The sequence below is a fragment of the Arachis ipaensis genome, chromosome B8 (genome assembly GCF_059453495.1).
Source record: "Arachis ipaensis isolate K30076 ecotype BB chromosome B8, ASM5945349v1, whole genome shotgun sequence".
NCBI lineage: Eukaryota > Viridiplantae > Streptophyta > Magnoliopsida > Fabales > Fabaceae > Arachis > Arachis ipaensis.
Window position 1 is genome coordinate 3,280,355 of NC_142443.1, and position 19,562 is coordinate 3,299,916.

General features: G+C 36.4%; 3 protein-coding genes across 4 annotated transcripts; 1 reads left to right on the forward strand and 2 right to left on the reverse strand.

Moving 5' to 3' along the window:
• Positions 1-714: 714 nt before the first annotated feature.
• On the reverse strand, positions 715-3,344 carry TPI (triosephosphate isomerase). The gene is made up of 9 exons (XM_016315266.3): positions 3,135-3,344; positions 2,615-2,690; positions 2,218-2,341; positions 1,950-2,034; positions 1,687-1,819; positions 1,511-1,605; positions 1,310-1,388; positions 1,123-1,205; positions 715-1,023 (listed from the first exon to the last, which is right to left on the reverse strand). The coding sequence occupies exons 1-9, from the start codon at positions 3,171-3,173 to the stop codon at positions 979-981; spliced, it is 759 nt and encodes a 252-aa protein (XP_016170752.1). The 5' UTR covers positions 3,174-3,344; the 3' UTR covers positions 715-978.
• Positions 3,345-13,523: 10,179 nt separating this feature from the next.
• On the forward strand, positions 13,524-15,289 carry OEP16-1 (outer plastid envelope protein 16-1). 2 transcript variants are annotated; one of them, XM_016315158.3, is made up of 6 exons: positions 13,524-13,962; positions 14,053-14,110; positions 14,360-14,391; positions 14,486-14,519; positions 14,608-14,675; positions 14,960-15,289. In XM_016315158.3, exons 1-6 carry the CDS (start codon positions 13,849-13,851, stop codon positions 15,098-15,100), a joined length of 447 nt encoding a protein of 148 aa, XP_016170644.1. In that variant the 5' UTR covers positions 13,524-13,848; the 3' UTR covers positions 15,101-15,289. The 2 variants fall into 2 exon arrangements, with proteins under 2 accessions (XP_016170644.1, XP_016170645.1); XM_016315159.3 differs by having other exon boundaries at positions 14,053-14,104.
• On the reverse strand, positions 15,225-19,337 carry LOC107613250 (uncharacterized). The gene is made up of 6 exons (XM_088497115.1): positions 19,136-19,337; positions 18,682-18,763; positions 18,325-18,512; positions 17,903-17,967; positions 16,453-17,818; positions 15,225-16,267 (listed from the first exon to the last, which is right to left on the reverse strand). The coding sequence occupies exons 3-6, from the start codon at positions 18,479-18,481 to the stop codon at positions 15,621-15,623; spliced, it is 2,235 nt and encodes a 744-aa protein (XP_088353241.1). The 5' UTR covers positions 18,482-18,512; positions 18,682-18,763; positions 19,136-19,337; the 3' UTR covers positions 15,225-15,620.
• Positions 19,338-19,562: the final 225 nt, after the last annotated feature.

Here is a 19,562-nt window from a genome sequence, read left to right on the forward strand (position 1 = left end):
TTTGACTAATTGAAAAAACATGAGGAAACTGCCTTAATTTTGGCAATGCATTAGTATTTGCTTCTAAAGATAAAATAGAGAGTATCCATTCTCCAATATCCATCGATTTGACTAATTGAAGAAACATGAGAAAAATGCCTTAATTTTGGCTATTTTCTTTTTTTGATACCGAGGAGGCCAGAGGCCCAAAAACAAAAACAAACTAAGAGATTATCCTGGAGAATTTGGCATAGTTGCAATTTATTTGCCTCGTATAGAACCACATTGGGATTCAAATCTTGATTGAGACCAAATAGTAGATTAGAAACCCTTAAGTGAAAGTTTATGATATAAGCAAATTTGTGTCATTTTAATGCCTAAAGTTATAAAGTGTCCAACTCCTCTGGAAAAAAAAAAAAAAAAAAAAACTCCATTACTATCCGCGAGGTTGGAGATTACTGAAGTAGGCATGTCTATCTTAACGTAGTCCATCTTACACAGACAACAGGAATAATCTCATACCAACTAAATTAGGCTTTACATCGTGCATCAAACCATCTGTGATGGGGATATTAGTCAACCCAATCTACATACTACAATACAGAAATATTACAACTATCATTACTATTAAAAACAATCTAATATTTCTAGGTCATTCCTTAAAATACTCGCTTGATTAGGCGTAACAACTAAACATTATTAAAAGTGCAGAAAATGGGCATAGAAATAGAGTAGTAAACTAAAACTGGGTGTTCAACATTATTTACCCACCAAATGTCATGGCAGTTACAACTTATAACTATCCGCAAATGTCCAAACTTAAACAAAATCCAATTGATCACTCTTACTGACGAGTGGTGGTAAGTTAAAAGGAAATTATATTTATTCAATATTAAACACAGGTTTCAAGCATAGGCCCATAGAGCATAAAAACCAAAACTCAACAGTTTACAAAGCAAAGGCTTGAACGGCAGCATATCAGTTCCTCAACTACGAAACTCAGTTCTTCACAGTGGCAGAGTTGATGATGTCAATGAACTCGGGCTAGTAACACACAAGTTTAAAACAAGTTAGTGACGTAAATACAACGCAGGAAATGAATAAACCAACCAGCACAACCAAAATAATGGGGTGTAAAATTACCTTCAAGGAAGCACCACCAACCAAAAATCCATCAACATCAGGCTGTGCTGCTAATTCTTTGCAGTTTCCACCGTTTACAGAACCTGCAGTTTACATGTGGCATTTAAATAAACCTCGGAACATGTATTTGTTACATTTCAGTTGCAAAAGTAAATACAAAACAGGTTAAAGGTGCAACAGGGAGTACCTCCATAGATGATTCTTACGGATGAAGCAACTTCAGCACTGACATTGCTATGAATCCATTTCCGCAAATCAGCATGGACCTAGTTCAACAGATTACAAGAATGGGAATTAGATAACTTTTTAAAGAGAGCTATGAACAATAGCAAAAAACAACTGCAACAAGGTTAAAAAAAGCGTCGAAAAAATGAATTGGAATAACTACCTCTTGAGCCTGAGCAGGAGTAGCAACCTTTCCAGTTCCAATGGCCCAAACTGGCTCGTAGGCCAAAACGACATTATTCCAGCTTGGAATCTTAGCTGCAAATAGAACTAAAGTGAGCAACAGCAGGAAATGATGACGAAGAAGAAAGTCATTTGCCAGGGAAATTAAAAAAGTACCTGCAATTGCTTTTGTTTGATCAGCAACAACAGCCATTGTGATACCAGCTTCACGCTGTTCAAGAGTCTCCCCAATGCAGGCAATAACTTTCAGACCTTGTGAAAGTGCATATGCAACTTTATCTGCCACAAACTGTAAAGCACAAGTCAGCGCAGAAGTGCACAAATAGAGATAGTAAAATGCTGAAATTTTTCCAACGAAAAGTAATTCTGTTAGACTGATTACACAACCAATATGTAGGACAATATGGAGCACTATGTACCTCATTTGATTCATTTAAAAGTTGCCTACGTTCAGAGTGACCAATAATGACCCATGGAATTGACAGATTGACGAGCATTTCAGCACTGTTAATGCAACATAAATCAAAACAATCAGTAGTGTATTGAAAGCAAAGACATTAATTTTACATGGTTCACTGGAACATCGAAACATAAAAATCCAAAATTCATAAATGGAAATTTTAACTTCATGAATAAAATAGCAAATCAATCCAAGCAAACAAACCGAAGAACCAACAAATGACATACCTAACCTCTCCCGTATATGCACCACCTTTGCGAACCCAGCAGTTTTGTGCTGCAACATGGAAGTCAGGCCGCAGCAAACTTTTTACAACGGGAAGGAATACAAAGGGAGGGCTCACAACAACCTCTGTTAGAAAGAGACATATCTATTAGCAAAACATCAATGACAACAACATGATAAAGGATAATAATCAAAATTGGTTGGACTAAATTGAGAAAGGTCAAACTGAAAAGCAATACACATAATGCATATATTATACCGATAATCAAATGACATTTATTCTTTGGTTTAAAAAGTCCAGTTGCATAAACAACTCAATTCAAATCGTTATAACAACTCAAGGGCTTGAGTCCTAAAACCAACCCTAATAGTGAAATCGTAGCTCTTGCTAAGACTCACCCACAACATCTTCGCCAGGGACTTTAGCTTCGTTCAAGGTAGTAACTATCTTCTTGACCTCTTCAGTGGTCCCATTCTGCATCAGAATCACTTCAAATAATCAGTTACTAAGCAATACAAAACAGATCCATGACAAAAAAAATTAAAAAAAAATAAATAAAAAATAAAAAATGGCATCACATCAACACAACATGATCCATTTTACTCGAGATCATCACAAACATTCCAAAGAAAACACATCCTTGTTGTGCATGCCCTTAAGGATCTTACTCACAGAGTGCACTATCATGACACAATTAATAGATCAGGAAAATAAAAAGGGAATCAAAAGTTAAATGATCGAACATAATTTCACACAGAAATGAACTAATCTGATCCAGTAACTAGTAGCATAAAACGATCTAGGGTTGTTATGATTGTTTCAGAGCACAATCGAAAATTCCATCCATAGAGATTCAAATAGATCATTCCAATGAAAGAGAAACTGTGAAATTAATGAAAGAGGAGGAGAGGAACATACGCATTTCCAGTTGCCACCGACGAAGAACTTTCTTGCCATGTGTTAGGGTTGTTGTGTGGTTTTAGCTTCGATTGTAACGAGCAAGTGAAAGAGCGAGAAACCCTTATTCTATCAGAAAACCAGAACTCTCACAAGTGACTGTATCGTTAACACTCACTACCTTATCACACTTTATAGTGCAGATAAGCCGAATATGCTTTTCGCATTTTTTCCAATTTTTTCCAATAAATAAATACCTTCTTAAATAAATAAAAGTACAAAAGTTGCCAATTATGGAGCAATATAATAGTTACCTTTTATGATTTTACACTTTTAACAAAAGATTTAATTAAGGAACCAAAATTTTTTAGTAATCTTAACTAATTTTTTTACTTTCTTTTTTTCTTTCTTTTAACATTATCGTTAACACCACCTCAATTTTATGTCTTCTCACCGGTCATCCACTACTACTGCTGTTAGCTACCCCTTATTAACATTGTATCCTATGTTAAGAATAATGTTATTATGTTACACATCAAAATTTTTTTATTAATTAAGTCTAATTAAGTAGGTTTAATATAATAAAAATTAGTTATAATTAATATTATTTTAAGTTTTATTATTTAATTTAGTTGAATTTAATTCATAAAAAAATTTAGATATGTAATATTATTCTTATTTTAAATCATACTTTTAAATTTTAAATCATGATGAAAATTTGAAAAAAAAATTAATTAAAAAAATTAAATAATATTAACTAATATAAAGGATGGTTTTCTGTACATATTATTTTCATAGTAATCGTTGTATATAATTTCAAAGACACCAAAATAAATGGTATATAATTTCAAATTATAGGTAAACTTCACCTGAAATTAGCTTTTTTTTTCTTACATTTTTAATGATTAAGATGGTAAATATTATCAATAAAAATGTTAATAGTGTAGAGACACGAAAGTCTAAGGGGTCAGTACTTAAGAAAAATGAATAATCCTATATTATTAGATATAATTTCATATCATTAAAAATATTGATGATGACTAATTAATGACTACACATCACAAATTTTGCTGATTCTAACACTTCTCTTTATTAATATTAGTGAGATGAATATATTTGGAGAAAGGGTAAACAAAAAAGGAAAAAGAATGTATAGATCATACTAAAGTGGTTTTTTCTTTTCCTTAAAATTTAAAAGGCAAGTAAATAAAATTTTTAATTTGATGCTTACTTCAATAGAATTATTATGGCCACACCCGTTTCCTATTTCTACCTTCTATTTGGTTGGCTTCTCGATCTCAATGCTTTGCAGTGGTTAAATAGGGTATTTCTAGGTGCAAAAGACATAAGCAATCCGTGTTCATCGGCATCCATAGATTCACCTACCAATAACTTTGTGGCCATTGCAAACTGTTTGTTTTATTCCAAAAAAAAAAAAAAAAAGAAATGAACATTAATAAAATCACAATCAGCATAACATGAAGAGCAAAGTTGACAGCAGTGTCACAAATTATTGGGACGGCCACCCAAATAATAATTGTGGACAAGTGCTTCGATTTTCTCCAACACATAAATAGATACTTTTATCAATATGTATGTGTATCTTACTACCACATAAAACACTAAACTTTAATATTGACGATATGGATATATATATAAAAAAAAAAGATCCAAATTAAAGCTACTGTACTATCAATTTTGCACGAAAATTAAATCACAGTATCTTAGCTCTCTCTCAAAAGTTGTGACACATAATTAATCAACGACAACCACAATCCATGGTGCAGCAAACTCCAGAGAAGAAAAAAGTAATGAAAGAATAAAAAATTTTACTTGTTTTAGTTTGTCATCTAATAACAAAGGGCTTAAATCCTTGGGCAGCCCCATGGTTTAAGTTCTCTAGTTTTAACTGAACCGTTTGGTTTAATGGGGGAAAAAATGCAATATGTAAACATTCGATTAAAGTAAAAAGTTGGTAAAAAAAAAAAAGACAATAAGATATTATTTATCTAACTCATTTATTAATTAATAAAATTATATTATGAAAATTTATATCTCATTAATTAATAATATTTTATACTCAATTATATATAATAATGCTCCATACTCTATTACGTATGCTAATACTCTATAATATCACATCCCTAATAATCATTTTATAACAAGAATGATATATAGTGATGAATGTCTCTCATGGCTTGATTAGTGGTGCCTAAAGATAATTAGGTATTAACTTGTTAATAATAAAATGACACTTGTCAAATTTTAAAAGTGATTAAGTTTGTAGTTATGAAGTTAATCTTCATTTTGCAGGATCATGAAGGACCAGTGACGAATCCAGAAAATTTTGACAATGAGGGCAAAATATATATAATATAATAATAATTTTTATAATAAAAATATTATATATACATAAAAATCAACTATCAAAATATTCATTAATCATTATATATTTATATATAAATACATATGTATTATTTAATTTATTTTTAATGTATTTTTTTATTTCTATATATATATATAGGTATTTATTTTCTATTTACATATAATATGATTAATCTTTAAAATATTTAATTTATAAATTAAAATATTAAAATAATAATTTAAATAATAACACATAATTTAGAATTTTATTATTTAGGTTTTATATTTTAAAAAAATTGAGCAATTTTTTTCTTAACAATACAATCGAAATATCTCTCTTTTTATATAAAATAATACTACACATTCAAGTATTTTTTTGTTAAATAAGTCCAACCAAATTAATCTAAGATAACAAAAATCAATTATGACTAGCATTATTCTAAGTCTTATTATTTAACTTGATTAGACGTAGTTCATAAAAAGATTTGAATGTGTAGTATTACTCTTATATATATATATATATATGCTTATTTAGAAATTTACTTCTCATACAATTAGAAGCCAACTCTTATTGAGATTCATAGTTAAAAAAGTTCTTTCAATTAGTGCGGTTGTTACAAAAAAAAAAATTAAAACTAATATAAAAAAAGATAAATAATACTTGGTTCGTCCGAACACTAGGGAGGCCGAGCTTAAGCGCTTCCGAGTGAGTTGACACCGAGGAGGAAGAGCTTGACGTCGGCCGGAAGTCAAACACCGCGGCGGGAATACCTGCACAAGATACTCCGACGCTCAAGTCAGTAATGATTCTTAGTGAGTTAAGAGTAAAAAGTAGAAGAATGAGAGTGATAGAACCTGAGACCTAGCCAAGCATATTGGCCAAGTTTTATAGAAGTTGTCTTTTGCCCGTTTAGTGGATAAGTCCTAGTTTATAGGTTAGTTGAGATATTCTGTTTTGGTGCTATAAACTAGTTGAGCACGTTCCTATTTTCAGTTGAGTGATGCTGTTTCGGTCCTGATCACGTGCCGAGATTTTCGGACGGCTGATACGGGACCGAGCTTTATGATGCACGTGTCTTTTTATTTGAATGGGTGAGGCCGAGCTTATCTGCTTTTGTTCCGAGGTTGTTTAACGTGACGTCAGCCTGAGATATTTGTGTGCCGAGTATTTCGGGCGACCGAGGATACAGGTAACGTATCATAGCCCCCAAGCTTGCCTTGGTTTGGACAAGACTAAGGCGAGCTTTGTATACTTCGGATGGCAAAATCCTCGGTCGCTTGGTTTATTATGTGTGCTCCTTACAGCCCCCGAGCTTGTCTTAGTTTTGGCGCATTGGTGTTTTGAAATGGTTTGTGGCATTTATTGCCTGCGTTGTTCTTCGTGTGGTAATGAATGATTGATTTGATTGCATTGTAAGTTTCGAGGAGTCCCTGACCGTTTGATCTGCTGAGCGTTGATCGTGGGCTTTCTAAGGGTGTAGATCAGAGGGAAACGTTTCATATGTAACTTCCTTTCCACTATGTAATAAACGTGCTCCCCTTCCCTAATATTTTTCCTTTTTGTGCTGGGTGCTTCTGCGTTTTCGGAGAAAATGAGTAAGAAAGGTGAGTGTTGATTCATCTTCTTGCTGCTTCTCTATTCTTCTCTTACTTTTGATTTTCTGCTCCCTATTCTTATGGAAGTTAAAATGTCTAATGAGGGTGAGGGGGGTTTATATAGTTGGGTTGATTCTAGGGTTAAGGAGTATGTGTCTCAGTTCAGTGATAAAGAGTCTGTTGATATGCTGGGTTCGAATGTTTGGGTTAGGAGTGGTAGTGATATAAGGATAGAGATACTTCCCTGTGGTGTTGATGACCGGGTTTTTCATTCTCGTGATGATTGGGCTTACTTTTATATGTACAGCTGCCTTTTTACTGAATTGGGAGTTAGAGTCCCTTTTACTGATTTTGAATGTGGCGTGCTTTATTGGTTGAATTGTGCTCCGAGTCAACTTCACCCAAACTCCTGGGGGTTCGTTAGGGCTTTTGAGGTGTTGATGGAATTCCTTGAGCAGCCGCCCTCTCTTCGGTTGTTTTTCTCCTTGTTTCAAGCTAAAGGGGTTAACCGAGGTCTCTGGGTTAATCTAAGTAGTTACCCCCGTCGCGCTATTTTTGGCCTCTACAAGTCTTCTTTTAAGGATTTTAAAACCATGTATGTTAAAGTGAGGAGTGTACCCGAGGAGTTTCCTTTTTATTTAACTGAGTTTCTTGTTGAGAAGTTCCCTTTGTCTTGGTGTTCCGAGCCTGTGCAAGCTTTAGACGTGGATGATAGGTCGGTTGATGATCAACTTATGATGGAGTTTCTGTTTGAGGAGTTGGGCCCAAAGGGGTTGCTATCTGTGTCTGAATTGTTAGAATGGGATTCTGATAGAGAGGCGGTTCTGAGATATCTAGGTAAATTAGTTGTTTTTTGCTTAGTTTGTTGTTTTGTCCTTGTCTGTTCTTACCTTGTTGGCTTTTTGGTGCAGGTGAGAAGGTGCCTACAATTACTACTGCTGGCTTGAAATCATTCTTCAATCAGCGGAAGAAGGCTGAGAAGGAGAGCTCGGCTACTAATGCTGATAAAGGCCCTGTGATTCAGTCCGAGGCTGCTCTTAAGTCTAAACGAAAGAGGGGTTTTGCAAAAGAAAAAATTGCTGAGGCTTTCCTGAAGGAAGGGGAGTCTTCTGTGGATCTTCAGCGAGTGGAGTCTGCTTATGAGTCTCAAAAAAGACTGCATGGCTATTCGGAAAATGTTCATTGTCGTTCATTATGGGAAAAATTGTATCCTTTTTCTGTTATGGCTGATGAGCTTTGTTGCTTCCCGGATGATATGAAGATGATCGAGGATGTCGGCCATGTAGGGTGAGCCGTTTTATGCAGGTGAGGGTTGTATTTTGTCTTGGTGTGTGTTTGTTATATTGTGTTTGATGTTCTTTGTTTTTGTTTCTAGGTGATTGGTGCACGTATGGTAGCTGTTGGTCGTGCTCAAGAGCTGGTTTTTGAGAGAGAACACAAGTCTGCTCTGGATGTTGTTGAGCTGTCTTCAGCTTTGGAGAAGAAGGAGAAAGCTATTACGGAATTGTCCTCCTCATTAAAGTTGAAAGAGTCCGAGCTTGCTGAGGAAAAACGTCTTCACCTCTCTTGTGCAGAGGAGATGAAGACTGTTCAGGCTGACAATGATCGCTTGGGGTCAAGGGTGAAGGAGTTGCAGACTGAGGTTTATGAGTCGTATGCGCAAGGCTTTGAGTGCGCTGTTTCTCAAGTGCGGGTGTTGTTTCCTGGATCAGATGCGGACATGCTTGATGCAACTAAAGTGGTTGTGAACGGGCAGCTTGTGGATGATGGTGCTGCTGCTTCAGATGATAGCGGAGAGTCTAGTATTGGCGATAAGGCAGACTAGGCCTTTAGTATTTGATTATTTTGTACATTTGTAGCCTCTTTTGAACTTTGTGGCTGTCTATCTTGAACTTTGTTTTTGAATATTTGGCGGTAATGTTTTGGGTACCAAGTGTATAACTTGGTTGTGATACTTTTTGTTTTCCGAGCCTATAGCTCGGCTTGGTGATGACTTATCTTATAAAATTTGATTTTTTGGATAAACTCATGATTGTGTGTTGGAAGTAATCGTATGTATCGAAGATGGCCAAAGCCATTCTCTATTTAAGTGAACTTGTTGGAAATGAGAGTAGATGTTCTAATGTAGAACTTGTATTTTTGAATAGAAGCGCGTTAGGTTTTGTTTAAGTGACTTGGTGATGTTGTTTGTTTGTACTTCCTCCGAGCAGTATGCTCGGCATGCGCATGTTGTATTCCGAGTATGAAGCTCGGATCAGTTTAATTAGATAAACTTTGACTTATTCTTATGCTGGTAATTTTCCGAGGAATATGCTCGGCTCGTGATGTTTAGGGTTCCGAGGCTTATGCTCGGATAGTTTGAAGTGTTTTCTAACTGAAATGTATGCTAACTATCCAAATGAGAACATTAAGTTGTATGGATACAATGATTTGTTGCGTCCGGCCTCGTTAAAACCCTTTCCGAGTAAAACCCTTGTGTTTTGGGAGAAAACCATCAGAGGGAAAAAGAGTACCATCATTCGCTTATTACACAGGCTATGTCACGATTGATATTCCCTTAGAGAGGAGATGTTCCATGTTCCCGAGAGTTGCTCTCCTCTAAGGGTCTCTAATTTGTAAGCTCCCTTTCCGAGGTTTTGGAGAACTCGGAAGGGACCTTCCCAATTTGCCGCTAATTTGCCATGTGCTGGTGGTTTCCGTGCATCCTCTGTTCGTCTGAGTACAAGGTCTCCATTGTTGAAAGACCTGTGGACTACTCTTTTGTGGTGTCTTTGCTCTAGGTATCGTTTTCTGGCTTGCTGCTTTATGGTGGAGATGTCTCTGTCTTCTTCTACGAGGTCCAGTTCAGCTGACCGAGCTTGTTGATTGTTTGGTTGGTTATAGAGCTCGGTCCTTAACGTTGGGACGCTGACCTCTACTGGAATGAGCGCTTCTGCGCCATATACCAATTTGAAGGGAGTTTCCCCTGTGGCAGATTGGATGCTGGTGTTGTAACTCCATAGGATTTCTGGAATGAGGCCGGCCCACTCCCCTTTAGCTTCGCCAAGTTTTTTCTTTAATCCCTGCAAGATAATTCTGTTAGCTGATTCAACTTGTCCGTTAGTTTGCGGGTGCTCTACTGAGCTGAAGTGATGTTTGATGTTAAAATTTGTCAGAAAAGTGGCGAGCTTATGATCTGTAAATTGTCTCCCGTTGTCCGAGATTATCTCTCGTGGGATACCGTATCTGCATATGATATTTTTCCATATAAAGGATCGCACTTTTTCTGCTGTTATGTGTGCTAGTCTTTCCAGGAGGTCCTTCGCGACGATGCAGTCATCTGTGGTATGACCGAACTTTCGGTGGAAGGCACAATGTTTTGTCTTGTCCACGAATCGTTGATCCTGGTAGTTCCCTGCTCGGGCTGGTGGTTTTATGATTCTGGCGTTGAGGATCTCTCTGATGATGTTCTCTCTTCTGGTGTTAAATCTGGTGTATGTGTTGTACTTTGACGCGGGCTTAGGAGGTTTCTTTGTGTCCCTGTTGCCTGGCGATCTGAAAGTCCTTTCCTCATCTCTCTGATGTGGCTGTTTGTCTGATTTCTGGGCTTCTCGGAGTTCTTCGATCTCCATTTGCCCAGCCGCCCTTTCTCGGAATTCCTCTAGCGTCTTTGGTTTTGTTATGGCAATGGTTTCCCGAAATTTGCCAGGTCTGAGGCCGGCCTTGAGGGCGTGCAGGTGAACGGCCGGGTCCAAGTCTTGGATCTCCATAGTGGCGTCCGCGAATCTGGTCATGTAGTCTTTCAGACTCTCGTGCTGACCTTGTTTGATGGTGCCGAGAAAGTCTGAGCCATGTACATATATTCTTGATGCAGCGAAGTAATCAATAAATGATCTGGCGAGGTCTTCAAAGGAGGAGATCGAACCTGCAGAAAGTTTAAAAAACCAGAGTAACGCTGCACCATCTAGGTAGGTGGGAAATGCTCGATAGAGGACGGGCTCATTGTTCGGGCCGTTGAAGAACATCATCGATTGGAACTTCTTCACATGGGCTCGGGGGTCGCCGAACCCCTTGTACGGCTCCAGCGCGGTGGGCAGCGTAAAGTTTTTTGGCATCTGGTAATTCGTGATCTCCTCGGAGAAGGGGTTGTCGAGGGTGAGCTTTTCCTTTGGCGGGACGATGTTTAAAGGGTCCGCCGTACTTTGAGCCGAGCCTTTGGAGTTCTCTCCATTATTTTGTGTTGAGAACTCGGCTATCCTTCGTACCTCCGCCTGAAGCTCAGCGATCTGAGCCAGGAGGTCATCCTGTGAAAGTTGTGGATTTTCCTTGTCAGCCATGTCCGAGGATCGGGGATCCTGCAAAATAAGGTAAAAGACTAAACGAAGGAAACAGTGGGGTTAGATGTACTCCGGCCCCATGGTGGGCGCCAAGTGGTTCGTCCGAACACTAGGGAGGCCGAGCTTAAGCGCTTCCGAGTGAGTTGACACCGAGGAGGAAGAGCTTGACGTCGGCCGGAAGTCAAACACCGCGGCGGGAATACCTGCACAAGATACTCCGACGCTCAAGTCAGTAATGATTCTTAGTGAGTTAAGAGTAAAAAGTAGAAGAATGAGAGTGATAGAACCTGAGACCTAGCCAAGCATATTGGCCAGGTTTTATAGAAGTTGTCTTTTGCCCGTTTAGTGGATAAGTCCTAGTTTATAGGTTAGTTGAGATATTCTGTTTTGGTGCTATAAACTAGTTGAGCACGTTTCCTATTTTCAGTTGAGTGATGCTGTTTCGGTCCTGATCACGTGCCGAGATTTTCGGACGGCTGATACGGGACCGAGCTTTATGATGCACGTGTCTTTTTATTTGAATGGGTGAGGCCGAGCTTATCTGCTTTTGTTCCGAGCTTATTTAACGTGACGTCAGCCTGAGATATTTGTGTGCCGAGTATTTCGGGCGACCGAGGATACAGGTAACGTATCAATACTCTTTTAAGTCGATTTCTAAAAAAAAAACATAAATTTCATTTAAATTGATAATTGATCATTCTAATAATATCTAATATGAAATTTTTAAATTGATTATGAAATATCAAAAATTGAATAAAAAATTATTGTGGAGTCAAATTTAATAATTTAGTTGGAGCAAATAAATATTATTATCATATACTACTCAAAAAAATTTCAAATTACAGTGGGGGCGGTTGCCCCCACAACCAAACGCATAGATCCGTCCCTGTGAAGGACAATTCTTAACTTGTTTTAGTGTTAATCTAAGTGTTTGTCCTGTTACTATGACTGAATTGTGAGGTATACTTCTTAGTACGAAATTAACTATTTATTTGGGTATTGCTAATTTTGTTATTGAGGTTGATAAAGAGTTGCAGTTTTGCTGTGTCTGAATGATACTATCGATCTCTATGAAGATTGTATGCTTATCGTGACTATTAAAAACAGGTTTAACAAATTTTAAAGTTGAGAGTTTCACCATAAATTTCGAGAAGCAAATTGATGTGCCGATAGTTTAGCATCTAATGAACATTCTCTGAAATTTGGTTGTCATTTTTTTTATAATTTACTTTCTTGTATTTCATCTTATTTTCTTTCTGATGCCATGGACATCTCCTTTTCTAGAATAGTTTCTACATAGAACATAGTGTCTTTGAATTTTTTGTCGCGTTGATTATAAAAAATTATTACTAATCCAAGGCAGGTAAATAAAATATTTTCACCACAAAAAATTATGAATGACCAAAGGCTAAAAAGGTAATTGTATTGTTCCTTTGTTACCTTCCATAGCCAATCTTCTCGTGGCCAGTGCCAAATGCCAACCTTCTTGACTTATTTTTTTGGAGGAAGAGGCTGAATATGATAATAGATTAGTTTTATTTGGGTTTTAATTTTTTGAGTTTAGTGTAGATTTTGGGCCTTCTGACAGATTGATTTATTCCAAAAAAAACACAATATTAAAAGATCGGTTGGTAATTACCCCGTGTAGTATGTTCTTAGTTTTTTTTTTTGGGGCTTTAGCTCGTATAATATAAAAAAAAAAAATTGACTCCTCCCTTGTCAAAAAAAAAAATTAACTCTTCCCTAACTCATTTACCGTACTTCATTAGAAAATTTATCCTATCTTTAACCAAATCAAATCCTTAGTAAGCTGTAATTCCATCTTCCACCTGTCACGATTTGATTGATCTCTAGCTTTTAGCCAACATAACCAGTGGCCATAAAGGGCCGCCAGAGACGGCACCATCCCCTGATATAAATATAATAGTGTGAATTTCAGAATTTTCAGAAAGGAAAAGTATAGCTGACTAACAATATTTTTGAATAATGTATGAACAACCTAAATTAATAGAGTTAAAAAAATAAATTAATCTTAAATTTAATTAATAATATTAAATTAGGATGTAGTATATTTTTATTTGATTGGTAGTTGTTCATATTGTTCAAGATGATCATTGCTTACCTAGCACTCCCCTTTGCGAAATACAAGGTATGTATCATTTCTTGAGCAGTACTTCATACATTTACATAACAATTAACAAGGTACGTCCATTCAATTCGGATCTTAACAGCAATAATGTTATAAGAATCGTTAGAGACAAAATTAGTATGTAGACAAATCCAAGCGTACGAAGCAATAAACTGACACATGGATCTTCTCCACACCCAACCCAATCTCTTCACTTCACTTTCCCCATTCCCCATGTCATGTGATTGTGTGAGTGAGTTAATGAGTGAGTGAAACTACATTCATAATCATAACAAACCAAGGAACTGAAGCGAGAGAGAGAGAGAGAGAGATGCCTTACAGCAGGTTTTCAGGGTCCCTAACTTCGCCCAAGGTCGACGTGGTTATTGACATGGGCAATCCATTCCTTAATCTTACCGTCGATGGTTTCTTGAAGATCGGAGCCGTATATGATTCCTTCTCTTCTCTTCTCTTCTTTCGATCATTTTCTTTCCTTAATTAAACAAATTCATCCCAGGATGTTCTTCTTTTTCAGGTGGCAGCTACCCGGGCAGCTGCTGAGGATACCTATCATATCCTCCAAAAGGGTAAGGGTCGGTATTACTTCTCACCATCCATTATCTCTTTCTTATTATTATAATCTTATTGATGTGACATGATACTTCATCATTCAATTCATAAGGGGCTCATATATTTGTGTGGCTATGCTATGTTGCATTCTTAAATCTGATAAAATATATTTACATGGTCGGTGTTAGTGTTATCTGTTGTTTCTGTTTTCGTTTGTAAATTGTCTTTGTCAGAGACTAACACCAACATCATCTTGAACATGGATGTTCCAGGAAATATTTCAACTCGAGATTTTGAGAAAATGGTAAGTGAGTCCATGCCTTATTCATTGAGTTCAATACACATTCCTTGCTCTTGCTCATGAGAGATAGGGTTTTTGACTTTTTGGTTTATTGCAGCTGAAGAAGATGTGTAAAGAGGGTGCATATTGGGGTAAGAATTAATGCTGGTCTTGCATTATACATATGTTACATTTATCAAATAATAATGCACTGTATTGGTTCAATTTTGGTGTTTACAGGAACTGTAGCTGGATTATACGTTGGAACAGAATATGGGGTGGAGAGGATCCGTGGCAAGAGAGACTGGGTAATTCTCTTCAATCAGCATTTCCATGATAGTTATTACTTTTTACACATTTTTGGGTGTTGGTTTCAGAGATGATATATGGTGTAAAGTCTAAGTACAAATTATTTACATAGCCAATTCTACATGGTGGAATAATGCTGTTGGTTGTTGTAGACTGAAGTTGTGGTTACTAGTTTGGTTTTGATTTATACTTTGGATGTGCATTTTGTTGGTTCATTAGATATTATTTAGCAATTGAGAATCTGAATTTTTTTCTTTTTTTGATGGACTTGGATGCAATGCAGAAGAATGCAATGGTTGGGGGTGCAGTAACTGGGGCTATTGTTTCCGCAGCCAACAACAATAAGAAAGATAGAGTTGCCATGGATGCCATTACGGGTGCAGCAGTTGCTACTGCTGCAGAGTTCATCAATTACCTTACCTGAATGAACCAAAATGTATATCTCACTGGTTTTTTACTGTTAGGATCTATATTGGTTTACATGGTAATGTTGATGGACCCATTTGGATTTCTGCTAAACCTGTGTTTTGATCACTTATGTCAATTAGTTGTTTGCAAGATACTAATAGTTCACTGTTTTCATTAATAACATTGTGTTTTACACTTTACTATAGCCATAAGTCTCATGTACAAGAATATGAATCACAGCATGCAGCCATCAAACTCTACATGACATCTAGCAGGCAATCCTATTTACAAAGCCAATTCATGTACATATGAAAGAAAGAATAGAGTCCTATTCTGAATGAAAGGACTCTACAAGGTAACAATAAGAATAGTGCATGACTACATGCATGTGTGCTTGGTCTACCTATAGGCTTGAAGAAATCAGGGAACAAGCTTGGTGACAGTGACAAAACCATGATCTAGTTAACCAAGCAGCATGACTTTTGTAAAAATTGACAATGTATCTATCTATCTATATTCTATAGTCTAAGAAAACTTCATGAGAAGACGAGTTCATCTAATAAATCATCCATAATCATGTCCTCTAGTTCAATTGCAACTTGCTCCTCTTCTTGCTGGAGGTTCATCCAGCTACTTCTTCTTGCCAAGTCACGTCTCACAACATCGTCTAATGTCTGATCTAGCTCTGGCCTCAAGCTCAGGTATGATTTAACACTGGACCATACTTCATTAAGAAGATAGTCTCCTTTCGGCACAGGATGGAGGAGGTAGTTGAAGGCGAAGGGCCTTGGGAAGTGATTCGATGACCTCTCATATATATCAATAAGTACCTCATCAACTAGGTTGAAAAGAAGCTGTTGATCATAGGCTTTGGTATTCTCCTCTACAGAGGATTCCATTTCCATGATCAAAGAAGGCTTTAGTCGCTGGTCTATAGTATGCCTCGTTAGACTATGTTCATTTTCCATTAAACCTGAAAATTGGAGAATGGCCTTCACGTATCTGAAATTGGAATCATTGCCTGTGTCAAGGAAAATCTTCTCAGGGCTCTTGTTTGTGACATTTTCTGTATTATCATTTGCATTTGATAACGAGCTCGGGGAAGAATATATACTTTCTTTAATTGGTAACTCATCAGTCTTCAATCCATCCATGCTAGATCCTTGAATATCCAATTCTTTACCTGGAAATATTTGGCCAAAAGAAGAAGAAAAAAAAAGCCTCAGTCATCATTGTTGCAGTTGAAACTTGAAAGCAAAAGGCATGCATCAAGATAGGAAACAAAATTGCATGCAACATTGAAAGTTGTTTAATTTGAACAGATGATATACTATGTTAATCTCATGCATGCTGAAATGAATTTATTACCTTCTGTATGGTGGGTTGCATCTGCTTCACTTTTAGTTTCATGGATAGCCATACCTATTTCTTCTTTTTCTTGAGGAAAAATTCCATCTCCCCTAGCTGACTCATGTTCATATTTATCTTCCACTTTCTCACTGGTAACTGCTGCATCAATTTTGTCTTCAACCTGATCATTAGATAAGGGACTTGGATTCATATCTCCACTGCCAGCTTTAGCTGTTTCTGTGATTTCAGTCTCTTCAACATGATCAATTGATTTATCTTTCTTTGAAGGAAGTCCCACCAGTTTTCTGTCAGCATTATTATCAGGCTCCTCAGTATCTGTTTTATCATTCATATCAAGAAGTGCCTCGTGTACAATGAAGCCTAAAGCCTCAATATTAGGCAGTGAAAAATTGCTTCTGGAAAATCTAGAAGCATGGTCACTTGTATTCTTATCCTCATTTGTCAATCTTAAGCTTTTGGACTTTGAACTGTGCCACTTGACATCTGAGTTGAAGCTTTTCTCAAACAACTGAGTATATTTATCCATCGATTCGTTCAGAGACGATGTTCTTCTTACAACTCGTTGTGCTTCCTGTCTGTTGGAAGCATAATCAGAAGATTTAGTCTCCTTTAAGCTTTTGCTCCTTATGTACTCTCGAACCACACCTTCATCTAAGCTTTGCACCTCTTTCTCATCATTAGTGATGCTGCTATATTGAGATGAATCTCTGTGGTGACCATTTTTTCTGAACTCCAAAAGAGTATGTTTTATCTTATGCTTTATAACTCTGAAACGATGAATGACAACTTGGTTCCAACCTTTATGATTCAATCCATGAGATGGCAGCAGAGAATTGCCTGTTTTTTGTTCTCCGGCACTAAGCACGCCATGATCACTCACTAAAGGCACTGGTTTTGTTGTTTGAGTACTATCAAGCAACCTTTCTTCTTTGGGAGTGGCCCACACTTCGGTTTTCTTGTGTTGCAAGGTACTAGTAGGAGTAATGCTTCTCATTTGTGAAGATGAGCTTAAAGGAAATGACCCTGATTTTGTCAATCTTGCTTTGGTGTCAGAAGCTTGATGAAGGTTTTTCCCTTCAGCATCTAATTCTCTTAGAAATTTAAGCAGTAAATCCTTCTCCACTTTAACTACCCCCAAAACATCTCTATGATTCTTAAACACATTGGCAGTGTCTGTATCAGATTTGTTTGCCCTTTTTTGTATACTCTCATGGTTAAGGGAAGCTTTTGTTTTCTTGCCATCTTTCTCCACATGAAGTGCATATTCACCTTTGTAGTTTCCTTCTTTAAGCCTGTTTTCTGTGTCTTGTTCTTTTCTCTCATGTTTGTGGTATCTTTTGCCTTTTTCGCCACCTTTCACAACCTGAATATGTATATCCATGTTAACAATGAGATAATTGAGTTGTTCTGCAAACTATAAAACATGAGCATGAGGTTTTAAGCTTACTAGGAGTGTTTCTGCTTCTGGGACATATTCTTCACCTTGGTTTTGCAAAATGGTGTTCCTCTTACCTGCAGATAGGTCAACACATTATGGTCATGAAGATTGAAGAGGTTAAAAGAATCTCATGTGATATGCAGAACCAGAATTTCCAATGCAAATCCCAATCTTCATATGTGCTTTCATTTTTCAAGCATTTGCTTTATTTAATCAAGATTAACCCATAGTTTGTATTTAACACATAACTGAATTGCCTAGTTATATATATTTCTTTAATATGATGTTGACCTTTTGATGATTGAAGATTATTCCTTTCATGATAAATACAGCTGGAAAGCTCATTCTATATTGTAAAGGCAGCTGCAATGATTTCAATTTCAATCTAAAACCAAAAAATATAGGCATTGATGAGTTGCAAAAGTGCTTACATCTGGCATGTCTTTTCCTTTTGTTAGCAAACACCTTTCTCACATGCCAATGATGATAATCCAGAATATGAAAGAAACCCCACATGCAACCTTGATTATTCTTATCCTGATTAAATTCAAGGCTGGAATTCTCTGTTGAAACCAATTGCTTTACCATATCTAACACGCTTTATCTCAATTCTCTAAAACTGCAAAACCACCGCAATCAAACATTAAAAAAATAAAATAATAAAGAAAAAAAGGACATGTAAAAGAAAAAGAGAGCAGAATTGAACAGAAATTGGAGCATGCATGTTTATTAGATTGTTTTTCCAGTTTTCTTAATAATCATTCATATAAGAGAAGAGGTCCTCTAACCTTTAATTTTCTTCAATCTTCGTCTGAAAGAAAGATAGATGTATGGTTGGCTAAAAAATCTTCTGTGTGGTGTTTGCCAAAACTGTGAACAACAGACGGATGGTAACAACAAGAAACTTAAAAACCGTCCATATAATGGAAATTAATTATAACTTAGACTTATAAAAAAAATTCAATAACAGTAAGCGAATATTCATGTATTCATATATTATATTATATTATAATATTATTATTGTTATATATATTATATGAAAAAAGATTAAAGCCACACGAGACTAACTGAAGATAGATGCGATCATAACAATCGAAATAAACTAACAGAAACATGCAGCTGATTGATTAATATAGAGATTGGTAACGGGAGAAAAGTAATTAAAAAAACAGAAGGTAGGTTCATGCATAGGAGTTGAGAGAGAATTGAATGCAAAAAAAAAAAAAAAGATGGAAGTCTAACCTGAATGAATTGAAGTAGCGGTTGATGAGGCAGAGAGAGGAAAAAGACGAGGTTTTTATTGGAAGGAAAGTCTTTCAAGTCAAGCTTCTAGATTTAGAGAGAGAAACAAAGCAGACGCCAATTGAAGAAGCTGAACATGAAGAATCTCTCTCTCTCTCTCTCTCTCTCTCTCTCTCTGACCAGTGATTACGACAACCAAACTAATAAACTCAAGCAACGACCGCCAAAATTTACTACTATTCTCAATTTTATTTTATAGATTTTTTTTAGGGTACTTTTTATTCCGATAAATAAAAAATTAATTTATCGCAGCTCTAAATTACATTCAAGGTAAAACGAGATTCTTCTTTATTTAATAATGCTACATATTACTACTAATCAATACCAATCATAATCTTCCATTCATGTTTTGATTATTATCTACTCA